General features: G+C 36.9%; 1 protein-coding gene across 2 annotated transcripts in view; it reads left to right on the forward strand.

The window, feature by feature from the left end:
• The window catches only part of EVI5 (ecotropic viral integration site 5), a 228,596-nt gene that overhangs the window by 88,415 nt on the left and 118,335 nt on the right, over window positions 1–21,846 (forward strand). For both annotated transcript variants that reach the window (XM_061186311.1, XM_061186313.1), the window contains exons 5-9: window positions 128–202; window positions 3,848–3,973; window positions 5,441–5,584; window positions 6,519–6,608; window positions 6,714–6,811. In XM_061186311.1, the coding sequence (XP_061042294.1) occupies window positions 128–202; window positions 3,848–3,973; window positions 5,441–5,584; window positions 6,519–6,608; window positions 6,714–6,811 (533 nt within the window). The remainder of the gene's footprint in view (window positions 1–127; window positions 203–3,847; window positions 3,974–5,440; window positions 5,585–6,518; window positions 6,609–6,713; window positions 6,812–21,846) is intronic.

Below are 21,846 nucleotides of genomic sequence, written 5' to 3' on the forward strand. Positions count from 1 at the left end.
GCAAGCAAGAGCTTCTCTAAAAAATAAATGGTCTTTAATCCACCTTCTTACTGTCTTTAGGCTTTTAGAGAAGGAAGGTATGATATATCATGTTAAAGTATTTTGAACAACATTTTTTACTTTTTAGGCATATTCTTTAGTGGATCGTGAGGTTGGTTACTGTCAAGGAAGTGCTTTTATAGTTGGATTGTTGCTTATGCAGGTAAGTTAGTATAAGTATTAAATGTCCAATTAAGTTCTTTATTAAAGTTGGAGAACTTAAAAATCATCCTTGTTTTAGTAAGTGGATATTGGGTATTTCCCCCTAAACATAGTCTAAATAGGAACATTTAGTTTGCATTTTAAAATATTAAAAGTGTTGAAAATAACATGCAATAGATATCCTGCCACTAAATCAAATTTCACCTTATCTACATTTGGACCATAATATTCTACTAAAGCCTGTACTTTTAAATCTTATATGTCAATATTTAATGAGGAATAATCTTTTCCCAGCCAAGGAGGACTGATTAAAGTGTTGGTATGAAAATCTTATTTATGGAACTTCCCTGGCGGGTTCTACCCCTGGTCGGGGAACTAAGATCGCACATGCCGTGCGGCGCAGCCACAAAAAAAAAAAAAAAAAAGAAAGAAAGAAAATAAAAGAAAATCTTACTTATGATGTACAACGTCTTTGGAAATTTATACAGTAATTTTATTTGTCATAGAGCTGAGGGCTTGTTATGCCTGTTTTACTATAGGCTCTAAAATAGAGGTACTCAGTCACTTTTACTGCCCTAGGGATATAACATGTATTTCCATTGGCAGTGACTTATTTTGGGTGGGGTGTTTTCAGAAGTCAAGGACAGGGACAATCAGTCATAGCTTTGAAGGGAAATAGCATGTTGTGTTACCTCTTCAGCCTTATTGAAATTTTAAAAAAAAGTCTATCATACTCTGTATTTAGTCTCAGACTAAAATATGATCTGAAAAGAAACCTTGGAGATAACTTCATTTGAGTCTTGTTTTTGCAACTCAGTTCTGCACTGAGTTCAGAACTCAGTGATTCTTATTAACTCAGTTTCGTAGAGAAAGTATGTAGCAACACATTGCTGTAAGACTCAAGTGTGCAAATTTCTTTATAATAAAAGGAATGACTGTAAAGCAACTGGGTGATTGTTCTTCATATTTATATTTTACTTGGTGTCACACTTTTTCATTTTGTGACTATCGTTTCAATCTTGTTGAGAGGGACCCAGTGATAGTATTTTTTCTATTTGGTCTTTTATTCAATCATTTCAACTTATTGTTTTAAATATCACCATTTTTAAAACCTTCTCCCAATTTCTATATCAGTGCTATTGCAGAGGAGAGAGGGAATGACTTATTTGATATATTCAGAGGAGAAGAAGTTCTTAGAAGGCAAAAAAGGGAGATAAATTGACTCATTCTCACTGTGACTGGAGTTGAGGGGTGGAGGGAGAAGTGGAAAGGGGAAGGTAGTTGTGGGAGATGAGTCTGGAGAAGTAGTAAGGGGCCACATCATGTAGGACCTTGTAAGCATTTTGACTTTTACTGAGGATATGGGGAGGCACTAGAGTGTTTTGAGCAGTGGAGTGATGTGATCTGATTCATACTTTAAAAGTATCACTCTGGGATTTGAACCTCAGGTGGTGTGGCCCTAGAGCCTGCACTAGTAACTACCTGCCAGGATCATTGGAGGAAAGGAGGCAAAGATCTGCTAGGCCAGGGAATTAATCCTCATGAAAATGAGTGGAGTTTGGGGCTGGGGGTTGATCCAGAGGTTTGTAGATGCAGCAAAAAAGAGGAGTAAAGGGTAATATCTGCTGGTATATGTTTCAGAGAGAAGGGGTAGTTAATGCAATGGCAATGAGGCGTTGAGGTCCAAGGAGGGACATAAACCTCTCTACCCCAGGCCTCTTCCAGTGCTCTGGGAGAGAAAACAGCCACCTCAGGAGAGAGCCAGGTTTCAGTGTTGAAGTATTCTCCGGGGGAATCAGGTTTCACTTAGAGAAAGACAGTGAAAGAACATTTGGTAAACAGATTGAGGGTATAGGTAGGATATTTTGTTGATGGCGTATTATCAGTTTTAGAAAGTACTGTGGAAAAGGTTTCGGGAATATTGGAAATGGGGTTAAATTATGGGAGCAATAGAACCAAGCACATGGGATGAGAGTTCTGGGATGTAGGGTTTCTTGTAGTAACTGATATAAAAATCATTGGGGCTATAAAGCTTGACAGGATTAATAAGGATGGTCTCCAAGGCAAAACTGTGGCTATGTATGTTGGGAGGAAGGAAGGAAGTATGGGTTTTGCCAAGAATAACTCTTGGCTCCTGTCCATGGCTGTGTCAAGGCCAGGAAAAATGTATTGTTAATAAAAGTAGTCTTCAGTAAGAAGAGTGCCTAGAGACCCTTTGAGGTTTCGTCTTTTGAAACACACTGGTATAATGTGAGTGAAAGAACATTAGAAAATTTTATTTTAAGAAAGGCCACATGGGAATTCCCTGGCGGTCCAGTGGTTAGGACTCCACGCTTCCACTGCAGGGGGCATGGGTTCCATCCCTGGTTGGGGAACTAAGATCCCTGCATGCCGTGTGGCAGGCCAAAAAAAAAGACCACAAAATAATTTGTATAAGTGTTATGTCCCTACATATTCTTATTACAGAGCTTTTACGTTCATTATCTTAGTTGATATGATTATCTAGTGAGTTACACATAAAATGTGAAATTGGAACCTTTAAAACTCTAATTACAGGTTTTTTAAAAACTTATTTTACAAGTTCTTTTAACACTTACGCCATATTGTTTCTGCTTGGAACCCTTGAAAGGTTTCCTGTCTCACTTAAGGTGAAAGTCCAAATCCTTACAGTGGCTTCTAAAATCCTATGTAATTTGATTCCCTGTATTTCTCCTCCATAACCATACTTTCATTTGTAACATTACTATTAATTTAGTAGTCCCCTATTCGTTGTTCCTTGAGCATGCCAATCGTGATTCAATTTCAAGACCTTTGTATTATTCTCCCAGGACTGTTCTTTCCTCAGTTGTTCCCTTACTTCAGTATTTTGCTCACATGTTACCTTATCAAGAGACTTTCCCTGACCTATCTATATATAAATAGCAGTGTAGCTCCCCGGGATTCCCTGTTGCTATATTTGTTTTATTTCCATAGCACTTCTCACCATCTGACATATATATTAATTGATTTATCCCATGTATTATCAATCTCCCCCAACTAGAAGGTTCAACCTCCTTGAGGGTAGATACTGTTTATTTTGTTCACTGGTATATACTCAGAGAGAGAGAGAAGTATCTGGCTTTAAATGAATATTTGTTGGTTGAATTCATGAGTTAGGCAAGTGAGGCAGCTGGTCTCAGAGGCTGTAAGATTTGTCTAACTTCTCATTGTTGGTGATAGAATGGGAAATTAGAAGCTTCTGATTTCTAGTCCATTGCTCTTAATATTGTACCACATGGCACTCAGGATTGACATATATACACTACCATGTGTAAAATAGCTAGTGCGTACATGCTATAGTGCACAGGAAGCTAGGATCGGTGCTCTGTGACAACCTAGATGGGTGGGGGGATGGGGGGGATGGGTGGGAGGGAGGTCCAAGAGGGAGGGGATATAGGTATACATATAGCTGATTCACTTCATTGTACAGCAGAAACTAACACAACATTGTAAAGCAATTATGCTCCAGTAAAAGAAAAAGTTAATGACAATAAAAACCAAAATAACAACATTGTTTATAGTTGGGTGGTTACTTAGTTTAAATGTATTTAGCTTATTTGCGTATCACAGAACATTAACCTATGTTGCTTTTTTCCTCCTAATGCAGATGCCAGAAGAAGAAGCTTTCTGTGTATTTGTTAAATTAATGCAAGATTATAGACTTCGTGAACTTTTTAAACCAAGTATGGCAGAATTAGGCCTTTGTATGTACCAGTTTGAATGCATGATACAGGTAAAAGTGTGTTGTTAACCAAAAACATATTGCCTTTATATTTTTTGTCATCTTGGTTTGAGTAACAACTAAGCAAATTTACTGTTAAAAGCATTAAAGCAATTGAAAAAAACCCAGTGTTTTAATCACATCATCATTTGTTGTTCGGTTAATCCACAGTTTAGACCTACTTCCCAGTTAGGCACTGTCTGCAGGTAGATCACAGTCTGGAACTTGACTACAGTTTTTATATTCAGACCTTAAGCATTTGTGCCAAATATAGTATATCATAACCTAGATGCATGAATTTCGTTATTATGCCATATTGTATCCTATTATTTTACGTAGACTATGCTCTCTTACAGAAGCCCATTACATTTGGACACTGACATCAATTCATTTCCTTTGAGACTGTCTCTTTTATCTCTTTCAGTCCTCTCCCCTGCCTTTCCCTTTTCATCACTTTTTTTGCTAGCCTGTAATCTTTTAAAAAAAATATTGTTTCTGTCCTTTTGTGTTGCTAGTTTAAGAGTCAGAGTCTTAGTGACTGTGTGAGGGTGAAGAGGAGGAAGAGAGGAATCAGAACCAAGTAAAAAATACCTTTGAAGTATTTCATCTTTCTGGATTTAATTTTTATATTTATATATATATAAATAAATTTACTATTTCGTCCTGTAATGTAATGGTAGAAATATTCTTCATTTACTTAAATTTCAATTAGGTAAGCAGAATTTAAGAATATAGGTTAATCATTCAGCTGGCATAAGAGCCATTTTCACAAGTCTACTTTTCCCTGGCAGCCTTACCCACAGCAATTTTAAAATCCTCTATCTTTTCTGTGTGTGATGAGACGAAGGGGATATGCAAAATGTTTTTACATTTTAAAGTAAAAGGCAAAGTAGGTCTTGGTGATTCTTAATTTTTTTTTTTTGAACTAGTAAGCTTATTTTTATCACCCTTAAACTCCCTTGGTTTATTTTCAGTTAATGTGTCATTTATGTTCTGAATTACTAGAGTGTTGAAGTATCTGTATTTTGAGTGAGAAGGTAGGAAGCTTAGGATAGGTGATCAATGGTAGCTAGCACCTGAAAGTATTTCAAGATAACATTTCTTTCCCTTAAAAATTTTTTTTGGAAATGTTATAGTTTATAGAAAAGTATAGAAAATATCAGATACCCGTGTACCCACAAATAAAATTAAAGAAATATAAATTTTTTACTTATTTATTGTAATTTTTCTTTTTATTAATAAATCATTAAAAAGTTCCAACTTTTTAAGGTCCAACTCCACATCCTTTTTCCCTTCTTTCTTTTCCAGACAATAACCACTATCTGGAATGTGTCAATTTCTGCCTCTTAACTCTTCCATATGATGCCTAAATTTTATGTTTGTGTTTGCGATCGGCTACTTTAGTATGTATACAATGGTCTGGCTTAAAATACTCAGTTTTACCATGTTTTAACTAAGAAATTCTTTTCATCTCTTCAGGAGCATCTTCCAGAACTCTTTGTGCATTTTCAGTCTCAGAGTTTTCATACCTCAATGTATGCATCATCTTGGTTTCTGACTATCTTCCTTACGACATTTCCACTACCAGTTGCAACAAGGATATTTGATATCTTTATGTCTGAGGTGAGAGCCGGGCAATGAGGCGAACGATAAAGGAGATGCATGTGTTCCATGCTAAACTGCTTACCTGGATAATCTCATTTAATCCTATAACAACCCTATCAGTACTATTCATCTCCCCATTTGATAGATGGTAGATGAGAGATGAGGAAGCCGACATTTAGAGAAAGATTAAGTAGCTCATCTGTGGACACATAAGTGGTATAGTAACCAGGATTCAGATGTAGGCATTCAAAATCTGGAACCCACACTCTTAATCAGACCTCTGTTTCATCTCCTTTTTGATTTAGTGAGAATTAGTGAGGGGTAAAATTTACCTTACAGTTAATATTGTTGCAATGCATCTGTTACCCAAAGAGGAAGAAGTAATGAGTATAATTAAGTTTCTTCTATCCCATGAACACCTTGCAGGCAGTCCTTTTAATCGTCACTGATATGTAGTAGTGATCCTTTGTCTTGTATATTTTGAGTGAGAAGGTAGGAAGGTAAGGATAGGTGATCAGTGATAGAGAGCACCTAAGAATATTATTAATTGTTATTAATTACATTTTGGGAAGATCAGTTTGTATAACGTAGCTAAATTAGGTTAGTCTGGAGCCAGCAAGCTATGATTCATGTACTGATCTCTTCTGGTTTGCATGCCAAATCTGTCCTTCCACTTATTTCTGTAAATAAAGTTTCTTGGAACATAGCCGTGACCATTTGTTGATGTGATGTCTGTGTCTGCTTTTGAGCTGCAATGGCAGGGTTGATTATTTGTGACAGCAGCCATAGGGAGGACTCATAAAGCCTAAAACATTTGTTCTCCAACTCTTTACAGAAAATGTGTGCCCACCTCTATTTAGATCCCTAAATGTTTACCTTAGTATTCTTTTGAATGATTAGTTTTTGTTTTGGAAGAATAAGACAAATTTGACTTTATAATTTGATTCCTCAGGGTTTAGAAATAGTGTTTCGGGTAGGATTAGCGCTTCTTCAAATGAATCAGGCAGAACTGATGCAACTCGACATGGAAGGGATGTTACAGGTAAGCCAGGCCATGATTTCTTGAATGTCTCTAGATTTTACTATTAATTAATTGATAATAAACGGTACTAAGTCATTCTTATGTTTTTTTCCTATTGTATTTTAGCACTTTCAGAAGGTCATTCCACATCAGTTTGATGGTGGTCCAGACAAATTAATCCAGGCAGCTTACCAAGTCAAGTATAACTCAAAAAAAATGAAAAAGTAAGTATTTTATATTTTGATTTTTTAGTTATGGGGGTTTGTTGATGCATTTAGGAAATTGAAGAAGCAAAACATTCTAGTGATGAGTGCAGATTTCCTCCTCATTTTATAGAGCTGTAATGTTTTATTTGGTGGTATTGGTTTCAATATAACCTAAATTTAATATTGGAATTTCATAGTGCTCTAGTGGTGCATGGGATTATTGTGTATTACTTTTAAAACTCCCCTTCCCATTCCACATTGATTAGAATTAGGAACCTGGTAAGTGTATATATGTGAGTGTGCTGTTATTTTAGAAACCGCTTTTGTGGTGTGGTCTAAGTCACTGACATTCTTTTCCTCTTAGTTGATCCCAGTTTATCACTTAAGTTCAAGATTAGCATAACCAGCAAGATAGGCATGAGGTATGCATTAAGTTAAAATTTTGTTTACTGTGTATTACTTTCTAGTGAAACTTTTCTTTGAATATATTTCATAAAAGTTCAAGATATGCAGTGTTGGCCTGTAAAGGTTAAGTTTTGAAATATGATAAAGGTGTTAAGTAAGAACAACAGCTCTTACTCTTCTAGCTTCCAGCAATTAAATAAATCTTAGCCTGAGGTCATTGTTAGCATTCCTGACACTTGTTCTCTGCTGCTGCAACATGAAATTACATTAACATGTACAACGTATTCCCATGGAGATTCCTACTCCAGAAAGTATATTAGAATATGAGTAAGAATTATGTTATTAAAATTAGTTCTAATTTGCAAAAATACAATTTATCATATTCAACTATTATTGTTAATAAATTACCTGTGAAATTTCTAATAACCAATCACATCACACCATCATTTTGAGACATTACTGACCGAAAAGCTGTTCTGTTCTATAATTGATAAAATCTTAGGAGCCATCTCAATTTCTGCCTGTTGACCTTAATTTAAAAATACTTTATTTGGACTTCCCTGGTGGCGCAGTGGTTAAGAATCTGCCTGCCAATGCAGGGCACACGGGTTTGATCCCTGGTCTGGGAAGATCCCACATGCCACGGGGAGCAACTAAGCCTGTGCGCCACAACTACTGAGCCCGTGTGCTACAACTACTGAAGCCTGCGTGCCTAGAGCCTGTGCTCTGCAACAAGAGAAGCCACCGAAATGAAAAGCCCACGCACTGCCACGAAGAGTAGCCCCCGCTTGCCGCAACTAGAGAAAGCCCGTGTGCAGCAAAGAAGACCCAATGCAGCCAAAAATAAATAAATCAATAAATGAATAAATAAATTTATTAGAAAAAAACTTTATTGCTAAAAATTGCTTATCATCATTTGAGCCTTCAGCAAGTTGTAATCTTTTTTACAATAGTAACATCAAAGATCACTGATTATAGATCACCGTAACAAATATGCTTCTGTTTTCTTTCCCTTCCTTTTTTTTTCTTTTGTTGGTACTTCCCTTCCTTTCCTATTGCAGTATCTACTTCTTACTGCATTGACTACTTCTTAGTGGTTAGTAGTTGTTTATGCATATTCTGGAGAATAATACTTTATCAGTATTAAAAGATGAGTGTCATCCATTTCTACTCCATTTCTACTAAGTATCACTCTCAAAATGTAATGAACTTAGACTTGGACCTGGCTCTGAAGAAGGTTCAAACTTCCTGTGGGTAGGATGGTGGCAGAACAGAAGTAAATAGGCTATTACATTTACAGTCTGGTAGATGTCAATATAACATGTTATTAATATAACATGTAAGAGATGCCTAGCCTATGTGTCTTTAAACTGCATACACAGTCTAGTCTGTTGGGGCCCAGGAAAATGTTCAGAGCATGGTAACTAGATTTTCAGTTTCCATTTATATTCTTTCCTAACTTTTATCTGCCCTGATAATATTCCTATGGTAGAGGTATTTTTACTGAGTTCAAGCTTGTAGTACTCGCCACACGACAGGCCAATAAATCGAGAGACATGGCGTTGGGCCAAGGAATAGTGACTTTATTTGGAAAGCCAGAAGACCAGGAAGATGGTGGACTGGTGTCCCAGTGAACCGTTTTACCTGAGTTAGGATTTAGGTCTCTTTAATACTAAAAGGAGAGAGTGTGTAGCTGGTTGTTGCAGACTTCTTGGTGCCAGAATCCTTTGTTCTTGCAGCTGTCCACCTGAGTCTAGTCACAATGTTCCTGTCAGCCCTCAACAAGACAAATGTTGTTCTCTGTTCTGCAACTTTTTATCTCTATATGAATGGAAAAGTGTTATATTGATACTTTTAAAGATCAAGCCTGGGAGGCAGAGCCTTGAGAATGGGCTCTCATGTATATTTTAGGCTATAGGCAACATCCTTTTACAAAGGTGCAGAACCAGCATAACTAAGAACAGGCAACAGAACTCAAAGGTTAGAGCTAAAGGAATAGATCCAATTTGGAGTCAGGTTTGTTCTTCTTTGTTACAGTATCTTTGTTCTCCTTTCTAGCTCCCCTTTTACAGTCTGCCTTCTACCACTTTATAAAAGTAAGGCAAACCTGTCACACTCCAGTTCTTACTGTGGTACATTACTTTGGGATATAAAAATCTCTGGGGTACCAAACAAAAGGGACAATTTCAGAATGCCTTGCTACAGAAGGAGTGTGCCCTTAGAGAACAAAGCACGAAAAATCAAATGGAGCAGCTTCTTATTTCATCCAGCTGACAAATGCTTGGCAAGGCTGCCTTATCTTGCTTATAGTTAGAATTGAAAAATAGAATGGTGGTTATGGGGTTATGTATTAACATATACTTATTTGAGTTGAAAAAGAACATGAACTTTAGTGATAGAGAAAGTAAATATAATTTGACTCATTGGTTAGTAACAGTGACTGCCTTTGCTGCTTAGGTTATAGAGTAGACATCCATAAATTGAATAAATCTCATTTAAAGTTTTAGTGAAAAAATTTAAGCATATATAAATCACATCCTTTGCAACTGTAGGCACTTAAGTAACAAAAATTTTTTAGACTTCTTTAAAGTATATAAGGGGCAACATTCTTTTAGCAGGTACATGAGAAAAAAAAGTTGAAGACCACTGACATGGTTGGATAGGAGGATGGCAGAAGATGAAGATTCAGGTTGTTTTCTGAAGGAGAGGGCACCAGAGTATACTTTTGAAGAACTTATGTTTCCAATTGCTGGGGTTAAATGATGACTACAGAGAGAGAGTTCCTCCTTTGTGGAACTTACAGAAGTGCAGAAGACTGACTTTGAGATATAAAAACCTCTGGAGTTCCAAACAAAAGGTACAATTTCAGAATGACTTGCCCCAGAAGGAGTGTGCCCTGAGAGAGCAAAGCGAGAAGAATCAAATGGAGCAGCTTCTGAACAAATATACAGTATCATGCCCATCAGTGGCAGTGCCATGAAGGAAAAGTAAAGGAGGATGAAGGACATGGAAGTGATGGGGTGCTTTTTTTAGATAGAGGACTCAGGGCACACAGACTGATAAAGCACCGTTTGAGCAGACACCTGAAGGAAGTGAGAGAGGGAGCCATGTGGTTATCTGGGCAAGTATATTTCATGCTGAGAGAGCAGTAAATGTAATGAATGAAGTAAGAATGATTGATATGTTTAAGAACAGTAAAAAGCCAGTGTGACTGTACCATAGGCAAATGGGAGTGTAGTAGGCAGTGAAGTTTAAAACGTGGTGGGAACCTAGGGGTATTTAAAGCTGTGCTATCCTGTATGGTAGCCACTACCTGTATGTGGCTATTTAAATAGAATTAAAGATTCATTAAATCAGTTCTATTAGCCATGTTTCAACTGCTCACTAATCACTCACATGTGGTTTAGAGGTTTCTTTAAGATATGAATGTTGCAAGCAATCAGTCTTAGCCTTTGGCTTCTTTTGTTGTAATTTTTATTTTGGTATACTTTTAAACTTTTTTAAAAAGTTACAAATATACTACAAGGAACTCCCTTATGCCACTTATCCAAATTCACCAATTGTTTACATTTTGCCCCATTTGTTTTATTTTCCTCCCCCCACCCCACACACATGCATATATATAAATAAAATAATATGTGTGTGTGTGTGTGTGTGTGAAGTAAAATCCATACCCATTATTTTTGGGAGGACCCATTTTAGAGTAAGTTGAGATATTGTGCCCTTTATCCTTAAATACTTGAATATGTACTTCCTAAGAACAGAGCTTTTTTTAAAATTTAAAACCGAAGTCAGCAGTTAATCAAAATCAGGAAATTATCATAGATACAATAGTATTCTAATCCATAATAGAAGTTCAAATTTTATCACTTGTCCCAATAATATTCCTTACAACAATCTCCTCCTCCCATCCCCAACTTCTACCCACTCCCCACACTTAATCCCTTACCCCCTGGGTCCTGTATCCACTCCAGACCCTCCAGGATCGTGTATTGCAATTTGTTTGTTTATTTATTTATTTAAAGATTTAATTTTATTTAGTTTTGGCTGTGTTGGGTCTTCATTGCTGCACGCGGGCTTTCTCTAGTTGCGGCGAGCGGGGGCTACTCTTCGTTGTGGTGCGCAGACTTCTCCTTGCGGTGGCTTCTCATGTTGCGGAGCACGGGCTCTAGGCATGCGGGCTTCAGTCGTTGTGGCACGCAGGCTCAGTAGTTGTGGTGCACGGGCTTAGTTGCTCCGCAGCATGTGGGATCTTTCCAGACCAGGGCTCGAACCCATGTCCCCTGTATTGGCAGGCGGATTCTTACCCACTGCGCCACCAGGGAAGTCCCGTGTATTGCATTAAGTCTTCCATGTTTGTATTGTAAATAGTGTCAGTTCAATCTCCTTTAATCTGAAATGCTCTCTCAATGCTTTGTGTTTCTCGACCTTGATATATTTGAAGAGTACAGGCCAGTTATTTTGTAGAAGATCCCACAATTTCGGTTTATCTAACATTTCCTCATTATTAGATTCAGGTTGCACATTTTTGGCAGGTATACCAATAATATTGTGTCTTCTCATCAATTTTGGCTTGTCTCAATATTGATGATGTTACCTTTTTCAAAAAAAATCAATTATTTATTTATTTTTAATTTTTTATTGAAATATAGTTGATTTACAATGTTGTGTTAGTTTCAGGTGTACAGCAAAGTGATTCAGATATATATATACACGCACACACACATATATATGTATATATATATATTCTTTTTTTACATTCTCTTCCATTATAGGTTATTACAAGATATTTAGTATAGTTCCCTGTGCTATAAAGTAGGTCCATGTTGGTTATCTATTTTATGTATAGTAATGTGTATATTTTAATCCCAAACTCCTAATTTATCCTCCCCGCTTTGGTAGCCGTAAGTTTGTTTTCTGTGAGTCTATTTCTATTTCTGTTCTATAAATAAGTTCATTTGTATCATTTTTTTATATTGCACATATAAGCAATATCATATGCTACTTAGCTTTCTCTGGCTTACTTCAATTCACTTAGTATGATAATCTTTAGATCCATCCATGTTGCTTCAAATGGCATTATTCCATTCTTTTTTAAGGCTGAGTAATAGTCCATAGTGTGTATGTACCACATCTTCTTTATCCATTTATCTGTTAATGGACACTTAGGTTTCTTCCATGTCTTGTATTGTAAATAGTGCTGCTATGGACATTGGGGTGCATGTATCTTTTCAGCTTATGTTTTTCTCCAGATATATGCCCAGGAGTGGGATTGCAGGATCATACAGTAGCTCTACTTTCAGTTTCTTAAGGAAGATGATGTTAGCTTTGATCACTTGGTTAAGGTGATGTCTGCCAGATTTCACTACTATAAAGTTATTATTTTTTCTTTTATGAGTCAGTAATTTGTGTCAAGGTACTTTGAGATTATGTAATATCCTGTTCCTTACCTAACTTTCCCTCCCCATATTTGGTTCTGTTTATGATTGTCTCAACTCCCTCATTCCTTCCTTATTAATTGGCATTCTAGTGTAAGGAAGAGGTTTCCCTTCTTTCTCTTTTTAGTTATCTCTTTGCTTGCTTGCTTGCTTGCTTATTTATTTATTTATATCTGTGTGAATCCACTGAGTCTTATTATTATTATTTTTTTTAAGAACTACTAGGTGGTTTTCAGACTGGTTTTTGAGAAGCCCTGTGTTTGTTTGTTTTTAATTAATTTATTTGTTTGTTTTCATTTTTTGGCTGTTGGGTCTTTGTTGCTGCGCATGGGCTTTCTCCAGTTGAGGCAAGCAGGGGCTACTCTTAGTTGCGGTGCGTGGGCCTCTCATTGTCGTGGCTTCTCTTGTTGCAGAGCATGGGCTCTAGGCGCATGGGCTTCAGTAGTTGTGGCACACGGGCTCAGTAGTTGTGGCTCGCGGGCTCTAGAGTGCAGGCTCAGTAGTTGTGGTGCACGAGCTCGGTAGTTTCTCCCCAGCATGTGGGATCCTCCCGGGCCAGGGATGGAACCCATGTTCCCTGCATTGGCAGGCGGATTCTTAACCACTGCGCCACCAGGGAAGTCCACTGTGTCTTATTTTATTTGGTGAATTATAGTCCATTACTCTCAAGTTGTCCCTGCTTTGTCCACTGGGAACCCCTTCAAGCTGGCTGCCGTGTCTTTTTGACAAGTTCCCATGATTCTTCGAGAATTCCCTTACTTTTAGGGCAACAAAATATTCCAGATTCATCTTGTACCTTACTTTCTTCTACACAGGAAAAAGGCATTTCTCCAAAGAGCCTTGATTACTTTTGGTAAGCCTTTGAAATGTAGTCTGAAGGTAATGGATAGCCACCTAATCATTTTTTTTTAATATAGTTTTTTTTTTAAGAGTATAGTATTTTTTTTGTTTTATTTAATTAATTTATTTATTTTTGGCTGTGTTGGGTCTTTGTTTCTATGCGAGGGCTTTCTCTAGTTGTGGCAAGCGGGGGCCACTCTTCATCGCGGTGCGCAGGCCTTTCACTGTCGCGGCCTCTTTTGTTGCGGGGCATAGGCTCCAGACGCGCAGGCTCAATAGTTGTGGCTCGCGGGCCTAGTTGCTCCGTGGCACGTGGGATCTTCCCAGACCAGGGCTCGAACCCGTGTCCCCTGCATTGGAAGGCAGATTCTCAACCACTGCGCTACCAGGGAAGCCCTAGCCACCTAATCATTTTAACTCTGGGAATGACATGATCCAAATCAACATTTTTATTTTTTAAAATAATTATTCTTTAAAATAAATAAATAAATGTATTTGTTTATTTATTTATTTTTGGCTGCGTTGGGTCTTCGTGCTGTGCGTGGGCTTTCTCTAGTTGAGGCAAGTGGGGGCTACTCTTTGTTGCGGTGTGCGGGCTTCTCATTGCGGTGGCTTCTCTTGTTGTGTAGCACAGGCTCTAGGTGCACAGGCTTCAGTAGTTGTAGCACGTGGGCTCAGTAGTTGTGGCTCGCAAGCTCTAGAGCGCAGGCTCAGTAGTTGTGGCACATGGGCTTAGTTGCTCCATGGCATGTGGGATCTTCCCGGACCAGGGCTCGAACCCGTGTTGCCTGCATTGACAGGCCGATTCTTAACTACTGTGCCACCAGGGAAGTCCCCAAAAAATACCACTCTGGTAATAGTGTTTAGAAAAGATTGAGTTAAGAAACTGACAAGTAGCAAGAACAATTAAAAGATTCCTCTGGTAATTTAGATAAGCCATAACAAAGGCCTAAAAATACTACCAGTGAAGGGAGAACGAGGGAGCTTTGCAGCTACTTGGAAGTAGGTTTGCAGAAACCTGATCACACCTCAGCCAGGTGATCAAGGTCAACATCAACAGTAGTATCCTGTTGATAGTTTATACCTTTGATGTGATGTGATGAAAATGGGACTTACCTCTGTGGTCTTCCTCCCCCAAAACCCATAATACCAGTATAATCATGAGCAAAGCATGAGACAAATCCCAGTTGAGGGACATTCTACAGAATACCTGATGACCAGTACTCCTCAAACTGTCAGGGTCATCAAAAACATGGAAAGTCTGAGAAACTCTCCTAACCATGGGACTTTAAGAAGACGTGACAGCTAAATGTAGTGTGGTATCCTGGATGGGATCCTAGAGTAGAAAAAGGACATTAGCCAAAAATTTTGGAAACCTGAATAAAGTATGGACTTTAGTTGTTAATAATGTATTAATATTGGTTCATTAATTGTCATAAATGTACTATACTAATGTAAGATGTAAACCTAGGAGAAACTGGGGATGGGGTCTATAGAAACTCTGTACTCTTCTAATTATTTTGTAAATCTAAAACCGTTCTAAAAAATAAAGTTTATTTTAAAAAATTATCAATGCAGATGAAAAAGTAATATTGAATTTTAGAGCAGTGTTAAGGTGGTTGAATTGAACGTGCTTGGTGACTGAATTGGGAAACAAGGATTAAATGATAACTCACAGTGTTTTGTTTTAGGTTTGTGAATGAGTAATGATGACATTTATCACAATACATTACAAAATATCTACTTCACAGTAGTCATTTGTGAAGGCTATAAAGTTATTTCAACAGTGCAGCCATTGTTCAAAATGTTTCGCACCTTTTTAGAATCAAAATTTTTTTGGATATCCTGTATTCTTTTAGACATACCAAAGTAAGAGACATAGCAGTGTAGCAGTTAAGGGTGTGACCTTAGGCAAGTTTCTCCTTCTTTCTAAGCCTCACAATTGGCATATTACATAGTCACTGTGGACAGAAGATTGTGAAAAGATGGCAGAGTACGAAGCACCAGGAATCTGTCTGCCACCTAGACAATAGTTGGCACTGGCAGAATCTGTCTGATGTTAACTATTTTGGAAGTCTGAAGTCTATTGAAGACTTGTAACTTCTAGGGGTAGGCATGGTAAATTGCAGTTAATTTGATCAGTTCAGGTCTTAGCACATTACCCATTCTCTACCCCTTAGCCACTGACAGGCAGCTGTGCTTGTATTCCTGGAACAGCCTGCATGCAGCTTGTGGGAGTCAGGGTGGGCAAAAAAGACCGTGTCCTCCACATATTGGGGATCTGTGCTCTGATTCCTGATCACTGTTTATGATCGGACAGGTGCAAAGAAGTTGTTGTTGCACATCTCCCCATTGATGTTGCACCTCTCTCCACTGTTGTTGCACCTCTTCCTCTGGCTGAAGAGACTGCCAAGAGATTTAAAGGGCTTGTGCCCTTTTCTCCCGTTCATTTTTTTCTTTTTCCCCTTTTGGGAGCCAGACACAAAAGACTAGCACGTTCAAAAACAACTGCATATATGGAGAAAATTAAAACGTGACTGCATGCCCAAGGGAGAGGCTCAGAAAAGACCTGTGGATACCATAAGTTTACAGCTCAGGTTGGTCATCAACACAGAGACAGCCTATAACAATCAAAAAGACAAAAACAATAACAAAAAATCCCCCAGCAAATCCTGGGGAGGGGGAGAATCTGATTTTCAGAGTTACCACATTACTAGATTCAAATGTCTAGTTTTCAACAACAAAAAAATCAAGGCATGTAAAGAAACAGGAAAATATGACCCATTCAAAGGAAAAAAATAAACTGTATCTGAAGGAGACTTCATGGCAGATTTGGTAGATAGAGACTTTAAAAGATGCTCAAAGAAATAAAGGAAGATGTGGGAAAAGTAAAAAAGATGTATGAACAAAATGGAAATATCAGTAAAGGGATAGAAAATCTAAAAACAAACCAAAAAGAAATTCTGGATCTGAAAAGTACAATAACTGAAATGAAAAGTTCACTAGAGTGATTGAAAGGCAGATTTGAGCAGGTAGAAGAATAAGTGAACCTGAAGATAGGATACTGGAAATAACTGAGTTTGAGGAACAGCAACAACAAAAAAGACCCAAGAAAAGTGAACAGAACCTAAGGGACCTGCGGGATACCATGAAGTGGACCAACATACACATTGTGGGAATCTGAGAAGGTGGGGTGGAGGGAGAGAATGTTTGAAGAAATAATGGCTGAAAACTTAACAAATTTGTTGAAAGACATGAATATAAACATTTAAGAAGCTCATTGAACTCCAAGTAAAGTGATGTGAAGAAGACCCCACACCAAGACACATTATAATCAGACTTGCAAAAGGCAAAGAGAGCAAATCTTGAAGGCAGCAAAAGAGAAGCCAATCATTATGTACAAGGGATTCTCAATAAGATTATAAACATACTTCTTATCAGACACTTTGGAGGCCAGAAGACAAGTGGGCCTTTGTATCCAAAGTGCTAAAAGGAAAAACAGTCAGGAATCCTGTATCTGGCAAAACTGTCTTTCAAAAGTGAGGGAAAAATCGAGACATTCCCAGGTGAATGAAGGCTAAGCTCGTTATCACTAGATCTGCCCTTCAGGAAATACTCATTCCTGCAGGGTGAAATGAAAGGACACTCACGAAACAGTAACTCAAAGTCATATCACAAAATGAAGGTCTTAATTAAGGCAAACACATGGGCAATTATGAAAGCTATTATTATCATAACAGTGGATTGTAACTCCACTTTTTGTTTTCTACATGATTTAATAAATTAATACATTTTTTTAAAAAGCAATTATTAGTCTAAAAGCTACTAGTATTGTAATTTTTGTTTGTATCTCCAAGTCTTGTTTTCTACATTATTTAGGAGACTAATAGATTTAAAAGAATCATTAGTTTGTGTTTTGGGGCACACAATGTATAAATACATGTTTTTGTGACCAGTAACCAAAAGCGGTGGGAAAGAAGCTATAAAAGAGCAGAGTTCTTGTATATTATTGAAGTTAAGCTGCTATAAATTCAAATTAGAGTATTATAACTTTAGAATGTTAATATAATCTCCATGGAACCACAAAGAAAATAACAATGGAATATACACAATAGGAAATTAGAAACGAATTTAAGCATTTCACTACAAAAAAACCAACTAAACACTAAAGACAACAATAATGCAGGAAATGAGGGACAAAAAAAGCTACAAGGCATATAGAAAACAAATAGCAAAATGACAGTAAGTCCTTCCTTGTCAGTACTTACTTTAAAAGTAAATGAATTAAACTCTCCAAAAGACATAGATTGGCAGAATGGGGAAAACCACATGATCCAACTATATGTTATCTACAGGTGACTCATTTTAGATCCAAAGATGCAAATAGATTGAAAGCAAAAGGTTGGGAAAAGATATTCCATGCAAATAGTAAACGAAAGAGAACAGAGGTAGCTATAGTAATATCAGCCAAAACAGACTTTAATTTTAAAAGTTTCCAAGAGACAAAGACAGGTAATATATATTAATGAAAGGTTCAATATAGCAATAGGTGTAACAATTATAAACATTTATATGGCAATGACAGACTATCAAAATATGTGAGGCAAAAATGGACAGAATTGAAGTGAGAAATGGACAGTTCTACAGTAGTAGTTGGAGACTTCAATATCCCACTCTCAGTAATGGATAGAACAACCAGAGAGAATATAAGTAAGGAAATAGAGGACTCAACACAATAAACCAACTGTATCTAATAGAGATACACAGAACACTCTACCCAATAACAACAACACTGTTAAGTCTCAGTAGATTTTAAGAGATGTACAAAATATCTTCTCCAGCTGTAACAAGTTGAAGTTAGATATCAATAACAGAAGTAAAACGGGAAACAGCAATTTTTTGGAAATTAAACAACACACTCTTGAACAACCAATGGATCAGTGAAGAAGTTTTATTTTTCAGTAACATCAAAAGAAATACTTAGGAATTAACTTAACCAAGGAGGCGAAAGACTTGTACAATGAAAACGTCAAAACATTACTGCAAGAAATTAAAGATATAAACAAATGGAAACACATCCCATGTTCAAGGATTGGAAGACTTAATCTTGTTAAGATGTCAGTACTACCCAAAAAGACCTACAGATTCAGTGCAGTCCTTATCAAAATACTGTTGACATCTTTTTTGCAGATAGAAAACCCCATTCTAAAATTCATATGGAACCTTAAAGGACCCCAAATAGCCAAAATAATCTTGAACAAGATCAACAAAGCTGGAGGACTCACACATCCTGATTTCTAAACTTACTGCAAAGCTACAGTAATCAAAACAGGTTGGCACTGGAATAAAGACAGAAATAAGCCCTTACATACATGATCAAATGATTTTTGTCAAGGATGCTGAGGCCATTCAATATGGAAAGGACTGTCTTTCAACAAATGGTACAGAGGAAACCGGATATCCACATGCAAAAATACGAAGTTGGACCCTCACCTAACACCATATGCAAAATTTAAGTCAAAATGGATCAAAGATCTAAATATAAGAACTAAAACTAAAACTCTTAGATGAAAACATAGGGCAAAAGCTTCATGACATTGGATTTGGCAATGATATCTTGCATATGACACCAACGGCACAGACAACAAAAGAAAAAATAGACAAACTAAAGTTCATGAAAAATTTAAAATTTGGATATTAAGAGGTAAAAACTTTCAGTTACAAAATGAGTCCTCAGTGTGAAATGTACAGTGTGGAGACTATGGTCAATAGTTATATAATAGCTTTGTTAGGTGATCCTTTTGAAATGTACAGAAATGTCAAGTCACTATGTTGTGTACCAGGAACTAACATAGTGTTGTAGGTCAGTTATATTTCAGAAACAAATAAGCTCATAGAAAAAGAGATCAGATTTGTTGTTACTAGAGATGGGGGCCAAGAGAGGGGGAATTGATAAAGGCAGTCAAAAGGCACAAACTTCCAGTTTTTAGATAAATAAATACTGGGGATGTAATGTATAACATGATAAAGATAGATAACACTGCTGTACATTATATATGAAGGTTGTTAAGAGAGTAAATTCTGAGTTCCCATCACAAGGAAAAAAATTTTCTTTTTCTATTTTAAGCCCTAGAGCGGAACAACTTTAATTTAAAAATGTAACAGGTTGGGGCTTCCCTGGTGGCGCACTGGTTAAGAATCCGCCTACCAATGCAGGGGACAAGGGTTCAAGCCCTGGTCCGCGAAGTTCCCACATGCCGCGGAGCAACGAAGCCCATGCGCCACAACTACTGACCCTGCGCTCTCGAGCCTGCGAGCCACAACTACGGAAGCCTGCGTGCCTAGAGCCTGTGCTTCGCAACAAGAAAAGCCAACACAATGAGAAGCCCACACACCGCAACGAAGAGTAGCCCCCGCTTGCTGCAACTAGAGAAAGCATGCAGGCAGCAAGGAAGACCCAACGCAGCCAAAAATAAATAAAGTAAATAAATAAATAAATATTTTAAATCTATATGCGGTAATGGATGTTCACTAAACTTATTGTGGTAATAATTCATGATGTATATAAGTCAAATCATTATGCTGTACACCTTAAACTTATACGACGCTGTATGTCAGTTATATCTCAATAAAACTGGAAGAAAAAATAAAAAAAATTCAGAAATGTTCTATCCATTAGAGGCTCATAAAATTTAAAAATAAAATTTTACTGTACTTTGAGAAAATTTTTGTGTATTCTAAGACACTCAACAGAAAAAGGCAACCCACAGAATGGGAGAAAATGTTTGCAAATCACATATCTGATAAAACATTAATATCTGGAATATATACAGAACTCTTAAAACTCAACAGCCAAAAACTAAACAGCTGGATTAAAAAAATGGACAATGAATTTGAATAGACATTTCTCCAAAGAAGAGATATAAATGGCCAATTAGCACATAAAGAGACGCTCAATGTATGGTATAATATGGGTGAACTATGGGGACATTATGCTAAGTGAAATAAGCCAGTCACAATAGGACAAATACTGTATGATTCCACTTATATGAGATACTTAGTGTTGTCAGACTCACATAGACAGAATGTAAAATGGTTGTAGCCAGGGCCTGGTGAGAGGGGGAAATGGGGTGTTATTGTTTCATAGGTACAGAGTTTCAGTTTTATAAGATGAAAAAAGCTGTGGACATGATGGTGGTGATGGCTGCACAACATTATAAATGTATTTAATACCACTGAATTGTACATTTAAAGATAGTTAAGATGGTAAAGTTTGTTATGTGTATTTTACCACAGTAAAAAAATGTTCTGTGAGAAAAATGAAATTATACATAGTAAATAATAGATTCTTGTCCTTTGAGGGAGAACTTGATTTTTAAAAGAAGCTATAAGTTATGTGGGGCCTGGTTATTATTTGGAGGGTTTAACTTGTTATTAACATTTTTGATTGAGAGTAAGATATAAAAATAATTTGGTAGAACTAATTTTTGGATGGCTGATAATTTTTTAAGATAATTTTGTGTTTATAGTAGAGTTGCAAAAATAGTACATTGCATTTGTTTGTCATTTCTTACTCTCCTACAGTCCGCGACAGTTGTTCAGTCTTTTCTTGTCTTTTCTGACCTTGGCACTTCTGATGCGAGCTGGTCAAATATTTTTTAGAATGTCCTTCAATTGGGGTTTGATGATTTCTCTTGATTAGATTGAGGATATGCATTATTGGTAAGATACCACAGAGGTGAGGTGCCTTTCTCAGTACATTTTAACAGGGGGTGTGTCATGTCGATAGGCATTACTGGTGATGTTAACCTTCATCATTTGGCTCAGATGCTGTCTGCTAAGATCCTGTACTATAAATTTACTATTTTTTCCTTTGTAATTAGTAAATGTTTGGGGAGAGATACTTTGAGACTGTGCTTAAACTTTTACCCACTAATTTTAACATTCATTCATTTTTCTTGCCTATGGCAGTTATTTATTGTGGAGTTCTAATGGTGATTTTTATATTTGCCTCATTCTTTCTACGTTTATTAACTGGAATTTTTTTGTTAGGAAGAGTTGTTCCTTTTCTCCCCTTAGAAATTTCTAGTCAAGTTTAGTTAAGATCCAGTTGAACTTTATCAGTGTATTTTAATTTGAGAAGGAGGGGTTTGTGCTTCTTCTGTAAGTTAAGGGCTGAATAGAATCTCTAAACTCAGTTCTCTGGTGCTTTATAGCATTTTACTTTCTAAAGTTTACTTTTGTGTGGTTCTTATATTTGTTATTTTTGAAGTAATTTTTTTTTTCGTGATAACCTGTATAACTATTGAGATGATTTTTCTGATTTCAAGTATCTCAAGTCATAAGTTGGGGGAACATAGCAAAATTCTA

This window comes from Eubalaena glacialis, chromosome 3 (assembly GCF_028564815.1).
Source record: "Eubalaena glacialis isolate mEubGla1 chromosome 3, mEubGla1.1.hap2.+ XY, whole genome shotgun sequence".
In the NCBI taxonomy this organism is placed as follows: domain Eukaryota; kingdom Metazoa; phylum Chordata; class Mammalia; order Artiodactyla; family Balaenidae; genus Eubalaena; species Eubalaena glacialis.